At 46.5% G+C, this 11,671-nt stretch overlaps 1 protein-coding gene across 1 annotated transcript; it reads right to left on the reverse strand.

The window, feature by feature from the left end:
• Window positions 1-6,771: 6,771 nt before the first annotated feature.
• TOB1 (transducer of ERBB2, 1) lies at window positions 6,772-11,071 on the reverse strand. The gene is made up of 2 exons (XM_063409480.1): window positions 10,919-11,071; window positions 6,772-8,705 (listed from the first exon to the last, which is right to left on the reverse strand). The coding sequence occupies exon 2, from the start codon at window positions 8,566-8,568 to the stop codon at window positions 7,597-7,599; it is 972 nt and encodes a 323-aa protein (XP_063265550.1). The 5' UTR covers window positions 8,569-8,705; window positions 10,919-11,071; the 3' UTR covers window positions 6,772-7,596.
• Between the last annotated feature and the right edge of the window lie 600 nt (window positions 11,072-11,671).

An 11,671-nucleotide genomic window follows, 5' to 3' on the forward strand; every position in this document is an offset into this window, starting at 1 on the left:
AGGAGGGGGAAGCCTAGAAATTTCAAGGACTAAACAAGGTGGGAGAGAGGCTGTACAGCAGAACACTGGAAAAAGGATTGATGTATACAGATGAGATTCAGATGATGAATTTAATCAGATCTTCTGGTATCTTGCTTTGGGCAGGTCAGAGACTCTAAACACTGAATACTTAAAACCATAGAGATTCCAAGAAAAAATGAAAGACAGTTTTACTGACCTCCAGAAGTCCATCACCCCCAAATGAGTGGTGTCTAACGAAACAATCAGCCAGGCAGCCTTGCTCCCAGCTCTCCAGTGGCACCAGCAGCTTCCCTTACCTGCAGCCAGCCCCTGGCAGGCAGCACTGGGGGCAGGTGGGGTGGGCAGTGCACACAGTGCCTGTGCTTCCCCACCAGCTGGGCCAGCAGAGCAGCTCCCAGGGCAGCTCCTTGAGGCTGTGCCTTCCTTGGCATGCTCAGCCCAGCAGGAACCAGCCTGGAGGTGCAGCAGAGGCCTCAGAGCAAGGACAGGGCAAGAGGGAAGTGAGGCAAGGGCAGGGACAGGGGACATCGTTTATTGGGTCAATGGGCACACTCAGAAAAACTACACAGGACTGCAGGCACATCAGGCTGCTTCAGATCTGATATAGAAGGAATAACCTTAGAGCTAAACACAGCTTGGGAATAGTTGTTCTGTGTTAAACGTCATTATATTAATGAATTAGGCAATTTGAGAGAAAGGGTGATTGGTTCCTGTTGATCAAAGGGAGGATGCTAGCCAGAGGACAGCTGGTGATGTAATTTATGGCACAAAGAGAGAGTAAGAGAGATAGGAATAATTATTGCCTAGGAATGTCTGGTGGTAGCAAAAACCATAATGTAATATACAATATCAGTATCTATGTGATTTTCTATCCTGGAGTCAGGAATTTTAGTACTTGGATTGCCTTTTGAAGCAGTTCTGGAGACCTTCCTTGCAGGTCAGGAGTGTCAGGTTGGAGATGCAGTGGTTGATCTCTTCACTGACTGTTTCTGTCCCTTATCAGTTTGTACAAGTTAATTTGAGGGGCTGCCTGCAGTTGTTGCCACCAGTCTGTCAAATCTGTCATGCAAGGCACACAGGCAGGAGGGTGGGAGCAGGTCTCAGTCCTTCTGTGCCACTTAGAAATCTGATTCCATTAGGTAGATGTGGTTAATTGCCAGCACTTCTGAGCTCATCACTATCCCTTCGATGTTTCCTGTGCAGTGACAGTTCCAGGGAAACTGTGATTTCCTAAGGACCTACATTTTCACATAAATCTAAGTTCTTAGTGGACTTGTAAAGAGAAGAAAACTCTGAAATCTATTTAACTCTGCATCCAGAAGATAAATTAATGTGATGTGAGATGGATTATTATTTATGATTACCTCATAATTTCTAAAATATTCTTGGAAGACTGAATCACAATTTCTCAAGTGATTTGGTTTAGCAGTGCTGAAATGAATCTTTAAGGACAGCACTGTAACAGTCTAAAGGCAAAAGAGCAGAACATCCATACCCATTACTAAAAAATGAAATAGCAATTTTCTCAAGTAAAATATGAGCTATGTCTCGAAGCAGTTAATAAATACAACATGAAATTCAATATGTAGTATTCATATACCTGCAAACTAGGTAATTGCCCCAGGTGTTCATATTTTCAACAGTAATTGGAATTTTGCACTCTTCCACTCAGTTGCAGAGGTGGTCTATGTACCTGGTTAACCCTAAAAGGCACAGATCCCTGGGCTTCAAAAACACACTGCAGGTACCTACAACAGCTGAGACTCAGCAGGGAGTTAAAGGTTCAAACATGGGCTTAAAATCACCAAATCTACTCTTGCCCAGTTGATCTGTGGAAGATTCACACCTCTGAGCAGAGCTGTGGCAGAGCCCAGCAGCCCTGTCTCTCTGCTGGCACGTGGGATGTATAACATGAGGGTCTAACAAAAAACAAAGGGGAATTTGTTTTAGTTTGTAAAATCTGTTTGCAAATCTAATTTTGACCAGCAGCAACTTCAGTGGGTAGGCTGTTGCAAATTTTTCCCATGATTTGTACTGGAGGAATATATACTTCCATATCTATAGAAATATCCATAGACATTCTTTTAGAGAATCACAATAGTCAGTGTGTGAGATTGCACTGCTCCAAAGGCCTTCTGCTCTGGCAGGGATGACTCAGACTCCACACACCACGGACAGTGAGAACCCAGTGCCTCACTTTTATAGGCATGCTTTGTTTCAAAACACAAAGGTCACCTAATCCAGGTTAAGAGAGCTGTGTGACAAAGGAGATGCTCCAAGGTCACAGAGATTAAACGCAATAAACGGAGGGAATGGCAGGTCAGCCTGAGGATGTTCCTGTGGCACAAAGAAATGGGATGAAGTTCTTACAGCAAACAGCCAGGGAGAGTCTGACACTTACTGACAGTGGATTCCAATGGAGACAGGAGCAGAAACAACATAGAAAAGGGCAGTGGCTTGCCCAGAGTCAGCTCTGGACCGCGGTGCCTGAGCTATCACCTATGACACCATGCTCCTCTCCACCTGCCACCTCTGGTTTCCATCAGTGTGGCTGAAAACTCCTGGGCTGTTGCATTACTGAGGCTGCCCAAGCAGCAAATCCACCCCATTCCCTGCGCCTGAGAGCAGCTCCTGCAACCCTTCCCTGTGTTCTGACATTCCCACACTGCATCTCTGAAGTGAAGCCAAGCAGAGCCTGAGGCCAGGAGGTGCTGGGAGAGGGCACCTCTCTGGCTGGAGCCTGGAGTGCAGCGTCTCCCCTGGCTCCAGCACAGGTCAGAGCTGAGGCCAGGCAGAGGTGGAGGCTGGGTGAAGACAGGAGCAGCATGAAAGCCTGGAGCAGCACAGCAAGGAGCAAGAGGTGCTGGACAAAGGGAGCAACACAGAACTGAGTCCTGCTGAGGATGCTGTGGGAGGCAGAAAAGCCGTGGTTTGGGTATAGCAGGGAATGAACACGTTCTGCCAATGAAAGAAGGTGGATTTCCAGGCCTGGTTTTGAAGGCATTAGCCAGTTAATAAAAAATTCTCAGAGAAGTTCATGGGGGCATTAAATAACAATAATTAAGGCTTTACATTCCCAGAGTCACCTTTTCATTTATGCCCTTGGTAATCCTGAAGCCAGGGGGCCAAGGGACTGCAGCACATTGAGCTCCATGGCTGCCAGACTGTAAATGTAAAAGTGTCCCAAAACTCAGAGCAAAGGAGCTCTGATTCCAGGCCTCTCAATCACCAAATGGAAACTACAGCAAGTTCCACCAAAACTGCAGCCATCGATACTATAGGTTGTTTATAACAAACCAAAGCTGACAGAATAAAGGATGGGTGTTGAGGGATGTCTGCACTGCATGCCAAGGTTTTTCTAAAAATATTTTACACCTGCCATTTGTTCTGCACACTGATCATATTTTGTCTATGAGGTAGAGAACTCGTAGTACCAAAGGGAATGTGGTTTATGTTCCCGAGTCCTAATGCTTTTTCCCTTCTGTAAGGCAAAGCTCCTTACTACTGTCACTAAAATAAAACCAAGAGAAAAAAAGTCACACAGGCACTGCCATGGTAACAGTTTAACTGTTCCTCTTGCTGATCTTTGGAAACAGTCCCTTCAGCAGGATTTTACAGCTCCAGCACTTCGATTTAGCAAACTTTTTATGCAATTCATGAGGGGAATGCAGCCAACTCTGTACACTCAATTTAAATCAACTTGCTGATGATATAAAAAAGAGTGCTGAACCACTGGTTTGCTTCATCTGCTCCAAAACTACCAACACAAACCCTGAGGTATTTATTCCTGAAACGCTAATAGAACAGTCTGGGGCATCAGATCAGTACATGAACCCTGCTTTGATCCCATGTCAGTCCAAAGAGCTGATTTAACAACTCATTGTTTGGTTACTTGACTGTTCAGAATGCAGCTGGGCTTTTTGCTCCCACCAGGCTTTTGCAGGTTGGGATGCAGTGGAAGCAGAGAGTGCAGCACTGGGGGATAATCTGTCCTGGCCGTGCACCAAGAGATTGTACAAGCAATGTTCAGCAGCTTTCTAATTCTGCATGATCAAGGAAGGATGATCCTTCCGTGGCTTACAGAACCATAGGATGGTTTGGGTGGGAAGGGACCTTGATAGCTCACCCAGTCCAACTCCCTCCAATAAAGCTCAGAGCACCATCCTCAATGTTTATCAGTTCCCTGAGCCAAAGTTGAGAACTGCAGAACTTGTCCTCACCCAGCTGCAGTGCCAGGCCACAGCGAGAGAACAGGACACAGCAAAGAGGCACTGCTCTGTGAACTCCACGATTCAGCTTCCCACGGCAGAAATAACCAGAGCAGTTTAATTTTGGTGGCCAGTACCAGACCCCTGGTAAGGAGAGAGGTCTGTTCCCTACCCCCAGAATGAACACAGCACAGACTGTAGCTGTCCCCTGAACCTTCTGTGCAGCCTTGCTGGAGCCTCTGAGAAGATTCAAGCATCCTAGACTGCAATTTTGAAGTTACTGACTTGTGCTGAATTAAGTGAGCCCTACAGACCAAAAGTACTTTGAACTCATGCTTGGGTGGGGACCTGGGGTGAGGTGATAGGGGGCACTAAGCAGCGTTGAAGGGGTCAGATATTTCTACCCTTTCCTTCACTGTAAATTAAAATCACCTTCCAAGGTTTAACTCACACTGACAATTCTAAGGAAGCATTCTGCATGTTCCCATGAGAAAATACAAAATAACTTGCACACCTTTTCCCAGGTTCTATGTCCTTTCTATCCAAGCAAGTGCATTCACCTGACAGCTGAGTACTGGGTGTGCACAAGTGACCCCAGCGATTGACCTGGCACCCAGTGAGAACAGAATGTTGCAATGTAAATGTTTGGTCTCAGAAATTCAGCACCAAACTTCAGAAGATAAATAACTGGGTGAAGCAGGAGAACACAAAGCAGGCATCTCTCATTCCTCTCAGAAGATTAAAAAATCATTCATACTTAAACGTTAAAAATCATTAAAACAAAAAAATCTCCACACTTGCATTGAGAGAACTTGAAACTCTGACTTCTTTCAGAGTACCAGAACCAAACCCTGCTTGTCAAATATTTATATTGAAAGGTGCTGCAAAAAACGTGAGTTCCAAAAGATTTTTCCTTGCATGGCCCTTCAGACACAGAGCTAGTTACAGTAGGAAGGAGCAAACCAGCCTGGGAGGAGGATAAGCTCACTGACCTTTAAACAAATGATCTCAGTTTAAATCATAGGAATAGAAATATTACAGAACACATGAAGAGTCTCAACTGTCAGAGTTGCTCAACCTCTTGGTAGGTATTAGTATCGTGCTGTAAATAGTAAACCAGTAGTAAATCTTACATCTAGGCATTCAAATAGGAATAATACAGAGCTGGCATTCCCTGCTTTCCAGCAATTGATCCAGCCTTTTTCTAATTCCTCTTAAAAGCAAAATCACCCAGTTAAAATGAGGTACCAAATGATGCGTGTTTAGGGCCAGTGCTGTCCACGGCCGTGCCGTGAGGGGAAAGATAAACCAGATGGCAAACTCAATAAAAGGGAGCCAGTTAAACAGAGACAGATGAACGCTGAGAAAACCCTTCGCTCCATTCTTGCTTTTGAACTGGTTGTCATGGCACTGGAAATGGATACCACTGTCAGCCTCCCACCTCTGCCCAGCCAGCTCTTCCCAGAGCAGGCAGCTCGCACTGCTGTGACAGGCACGGGCTGCTCCCACCACAGCTCCGCTCCCACCAAGGACGGGGCTGTGCACGGAGTCACAGCTTTTGTCACACCAACAGGAAAAGAGTGACCCTTGCTCTCAAATTCCAGCGTCAGGACACTGAGGGTCAGCTCATTTTAACCCTGTGCTCTGTCTGTAGCTCACAGCTCGCTGCCAAGAGCCAAGGAGTATCCATCCACTCAGCACTGGGTCTGTATGGCTGGAGCTGCCACGAACATAAACTGACCTTTGTCAGATTTACACATTAAAGCAGTTTCTCTTCCCCTTGACAATGTCCATTAGCAAGGAACCCTATTTGCTGAGCAGATGGAAAAGAGTAAGGGATGCAACTTCAAAATAGCCCTGGAAAAACTGAGTTGTTGTGTCAGCCTCTGAATTCTTTCCCCTCCCACTTCCATTTGATTTTGAGAATATATTCAGTTAAAATTGGTAAAATCTGCTAAAATAAATACCTTAGAATGTCACAGTGTAGTTGCATTACATTTCTCTTTTTAATAGAGCGTATAAAATGTGAGTTTACAATGGGTTTAGTAAGCTGTAAATCAGCACTTTTATTCAGTTTATTTCTGAGCTATTAATCCCTAATACAGAGGCAGAATGCTGACTTGCTGGTCTAGGACTTCCCAAGAGAAAAGTTCCAGTAATTCCAATGACATGGAAAGGAGATGTTACTGAGTCACCTGAGTCCCTGCTCGACACATCCCATCACCCTGTAACTCAATGTTCACAGAGCTTCAAAGTCTTATTATCATGGAAAAAAAAATAGAATTCCATTTTGGCTTCAGTGAGCTGCAGTCAAAAAAAACCGAGTGGAATTTGTTCAAATAAAAGCAGGCAAGTCCCTAACGGGGTTCTGTGATCTGTCAGGGGTGTTTTGGGTCAGGAACCCCCCGTGAGGAGCAGCCACAGAGGCACCTTCCCTCCCTTTGCTCCTCAGTCAGGCCCTGGTGCACCCCGGGCGCTGCCGGCACAGGGAACACGGTGCTCAATCCGGGACACGAAGAACACACACACCACCACAGGCAGGTAATTTTAAAGAATTTTAATACAAACTTAATATAAACTATTTCAGTCCCTCTTAACATGTAAGACACTGACTCAAAATACTTTTATACCTTTTTTCAAGTATTGCACAATGTAGGTACAAAATTAATATTTACGATTACATTTTCTTCCATAATATATAGCAAAAATCTTTAAACTTTTAACAGAAAATACAATTTGTGTTTCTTTTGAAAAAAGCAAATATTTCGTACATTTTAATTCCACCACTAAGGAATATTCTGTACACAACTTTTTAACTTTTTTTTTAGAATTGATGTCTTTAAGATGGATATCTTACAATTTCAGTAAAAAAAATACAACATGAAGCTGCTGCAGCTGTCACAGATCACTGTAGTAAAAAGATATAAATGCAATACCATGTTGTAGAAACAATATATATACTCTGATATTTTACAAACTTTGTACTAAATTAAATTATACAATTAGAAAAAGACCAATAAACCCACCTATTAGTGCCAATTTTTGTATATATATACATATATGTCTGAGCACATATATATATAGACACGTGAAAAAATTAGCCACTTCCTTGCTATATCTTAAATACTGTAAGAGGCCATATTTTTGAGAGTATATTTTTGTAATGCACAGTCAGTATAAAATAATTTTGTGCTTGGTTGGCAAATGAAAAAATGATGCATGTTGTATTTATCTAACCAAGCCTGAATGTATTCATACTACAAGCCTTAAAAAAAATCTCAAGAGGTGGAAAAAAAGATACACCCTTGGGTACGTGCATTTTAACTTGTACAATAGTATTTACTTGGATTTCACTTTCGGTTTATTTTTAGTTAGCCATAACTGGCTGAAATTGCTGGTTAGAATACTGCATGTTGTTTAAACTAAAATTCAAGCCATCCACAAAAGACTTCTCATTTAGACCGCCATAGGCTGCAAACATATCAAAGGCATTACTGTACTGGAGAGGACTGAGGTTGAGGGAGCTGTCACCAGGAAAGATGCTACTGGTACTACCTTGGCCCTGCATGTTGGGGAAAATGAACTCCTTAGCGTTAGGAGACAGGGCAGAAGTCTTCTGCTGCTGCTGCTGCTGACTGCCTAGGCCGAGCCCGTAGAGAGAGTGCATGGAGGAGGAGAGGGATTTCTGCTTCAACAGGTCGTTGACATTCAAGCCCAGGTTGGTGGGAGAGGTGCGGGCGACCTTGTTGCCACGGCCGCTGTTCTTCATTTTGGTTGAGCCGAACTTGGTGGCAGCAAATGTGGCAGTGGTGAAGGTCAAAGGCTGAGTGGAGCGGGGCATGAAGGTCGGGCTGACAGCAGCTGAGTGACCAAAGGGAGGAGAAGGAGAACTAGACACTGAAGATGCTGGGTCATTAATAGGCATGAACACCTGGGCCTCGGGGTTAAAGCTGTTCTTGATTTCCTTATCCAACTCACATCCGTTTTCATTATCATCCACATAAAGCACTTTCACTGGTCCCTTTTCACCGATTTGGTATGAAACCTCAAACGGGTCAATCCAAACGCTAAGATCCTGAGGCAAGTTGCCACGAACATCATCAATGTCCAAACCACTCTCTTTGGATGCTTGTTCAATGACCGGGTCCACTTTCTCCCCTATATGAATACATCTAAACCCTGATCCTTTGTATGGCTTTTCTGGATACCAGTGCCCTTCATACTTCTTTTTCAGAAGTCTTTCAAGCTCTTCACCAAAAATGTTGACACGTCGTCTGGGAAGCTTATTGTACAAATATGAAATAATAAAATTGAGTGCTACTTGGATTTCAAGCTGCATAGCTGCTGTGCCACAGAGTTATAAGTCTGTTTCAAAATCCAAAGAAGAAAGTGTTCAAGATGCCACAGGGAATCACAATTTCATTCAAAGTGCTGATTCGAGTTGATTATTATCCTTCACCTTGAGTGCTCTTGTTCCTTTAAGAAAAAACAAAAGCAAACACATCCAAATAAGAACAGCGTAAGATCAAGGTCCGAGGCCTAGTCTCTTAGCTTCACTTTCTGCAGAAAATAGGTTACTTTTTAAGTGAAAAAATGTGCATCAAACTATTTCTGTTCCTGCCTGCGGAAGGTGAGGATGCCAGCTCCATTCAGCGTGACTTAAAAACAACACTAGAGAGGATGGGCTTGTGTTTACATATACAGCATGGGGCACTTCCAAATCACAAGAGCTGGGTGTTTAGTTATTCACAAAGCAGCAAGGATAATTTTTAAGACATCACAGAACTGCCAAGCCTGCCAAGGGTTCAATTACCAACCTGTATTTGGATGATTTATAGTACTCAGCTGCAAAATTTAGTACCAGACCATTAGTTTAGCCTGAAAGGTCCAAGGGTCCATTTATTACTTTAAAGTTTGGAAACATATTGACTGCAACTGCAGGCTGCAGAATTTTAAAAATGTTAGCAATTGCTTTATACGGTTTCATACAAATAGCTAAAATGATGCAACATTTATTTTAAGTCCAAGCAAATTTTCTCCCTAAACTCTGCACGGGTGAAATGATGCAAACCGAGGAGAAAATGTCCGCTGTGCACATCCAACAGTTCACACTGAAATGCAGTCAGCACATACAGAATAGCTGCACGTTTGTTCTGTCAGAAGGGTGGCCAAGACTGATAAATTAATTCACAATTTTTTTGCTTCTACAAATTATTCTCTATTTTCAGATGCAAGATACAATTATATACCCAGTTATTGTATGGCACTGTCTGTAGCTCAGATTTCAAAAAGTTCCTGGGCTAACAGGGCTTTTGACAGCCTCACACCAGACTGCCTTTCTCCTTACCCAAGACTCCATTTTATATTTAATGTAGTTGTCACTCCTTCACAAAGGACAAAAGAGAAATAAGCTGTCTAAAGTTAGAGGAGGGACGAGAATCAGGTATTAGCACACAAACTGCTAACACAAATCCTGCAGTATCTTGGTATAAACATACACAAAACACCACACAGCTTTGTCAAAAACTTCCAATACAACAAAATATGGGGATTTTTTTTTTGCTCCAGCTAAAAGCCCAAAGAGAATTTCAACTAACGGTGGACTTTTCTGCACTGCATTACTGAGAACAAAATTCAGTGTAGCTGTCACTAAAGATTAAAAGAATCAAAGTTAAATTAACAATGTGACTAAACGGCTTTTTTAATTCTTGCTCCAAATAATCTCCTTTTAAAGTCTGGAACCTTATTTCCAAGCCATTCGTGTTCTCCCCAACATGGTATGGGAATAGTTTGAAAGGCTGTATGATAAGGCGACCTTTAAACGTTTGCTGGATCAGCACCGGGTGGGGATAAGGAAAAGATCAAGGGCAAACAGAAGATATTTACAAAAGGGGCACAATCAGTACCGAAAAGCTGATTGGGTGGTTAAACGGGACATTTAAAAATGATTTATTAATCCATCTGTGCTGCTTCCCTTCCCCCATGTCCTTTAAGAAAGGAATGTTCCTTTCAGAGTGCACCAGGCTGACGCTGTAAATTTCTCTACGCGAAGCGGATCCACGGTACAAAAGCAGCTGATCAAACATATTGGCTTGATCGTTTAGAACTTGTTCTTTTTACGTATTTATGGGAAGACGGCAGTGTTTCTGGGGGATCCGAGCCCATACGTGGCCCGGCAGCAGCGCCCTGGCAGGAGCCTTAAGCGGTGGGAGTTACATAACCAGGCAGTTGGGTCTCATTAGATTTCTGCTCACAGCCCCGGAGCTCCGGCGGCAGCGGGCGGAGGAGGAAGAGCATTTTCTGAGCCCGTAAGAAAGCGAAGGAGGAAAAGGAAGGGGTATAACTGGAGGGCGGGTGGGGGTTGCAGGGCCCCTCTCCGGCGCGCAGTCGGGCAGGTCCCGCAGGGCGCTGCCGGCGCTCCCGGGGCGGCCCAGCGCCGATTACTCAGCCGGCACCGCTCCGTCCTCCCCGCCCGAGCGCGGCCAGGGCGGCCGGGGGGAGCGACTCCTCACAGCCCCGCCGTGCTCCCTCCCCTAGCCCCTTCCCCGAGGAGCCCCCGCACCCACCGAGTGCCCCCCGGCACCACGGGGTCGTGACCGCCTCAGCACACTCCGCCCAGGGGCCGGGGCCGGGCGGTGCTGCCTCAGCCCCTCGCCCGCGCTCCCCCGCGCCTCACGGCCGGTACTCACCCAGGGGTGCGGGGGTAGTGCAAACAGTCTCGGCGGGGGTGTGAGGCCGGGGGGGGCGGCTCAGCACCCAACCCCCATCTCCGAGCGCCGGCTCCCTCGGCGAGGATAGGAGGGGAGAGGAAAGAGAAGAAAAAAAAAAAGGGAGGGGGAAGGGTCGGAAAAAAAAAGGGGGGGAGGGGAGGGGGGGAGGGCAGCGCTGCTCACACCCCCACGACGGGCGCGCTCGGCGGCCGCAGCTGCACTCCTCTGCTTCTGCCCCACCGCCCGCCGCGCCTCTACTTATACCCTCCCTTGCCCCGCCCACAGCCGCACCCCTACGCCCCGCGCGGCCACACTGCCCAGGCCCCGCCCCCCCACAGCGTCCGCGTGGCCCCGCCCCCCGCTGCCGAGGCCCCGCCCCCCGCCCGGGGCCCTCCTCTGTCTCCTCTCCCCCCCCCCGGCGCGGCGCGCGGGGCCGCTCTGACGTCAACGCGCAGCCCCGTTGCGTCACTGTCGACGTCAAACCGTGCCCTTGCGCCCCTCAGCCCCGCGGGGAAGGGAAGGGGGGAGCGCCGAACTACATCTCCCATGAACACCGTGGCCCATGGGGGCCTCGGCAGCGGAGATGGCGGGGCCGGCAGGGGCGGCCTGCACGGCTGGCACCCCTCGGGCTCTGGGGTGATCCGGGCGGGCTCCTTCCTGCGGGAGGCGCGGGACGGCCCCGCACACCACCACCAGCCCCCCTCCGCCCGCGCCCGACGGCTAAAAATACTC

Source organism: Prinia subflava, chromosome 12, assembly GCF_021018805.1.
Source record: "Prinia subflava isolate CZ2003 ecotype Zambia chromosome 12, Cam_Psub_1.2, whole genome shotgun sequence".
Classification (NCBI taxonomy): domain Eukaryota; kingdom Metazoa; phylum Chordata; class Aves; order Passeriformes; family Cisticolidae; genus Prinia; species Prinia subflava.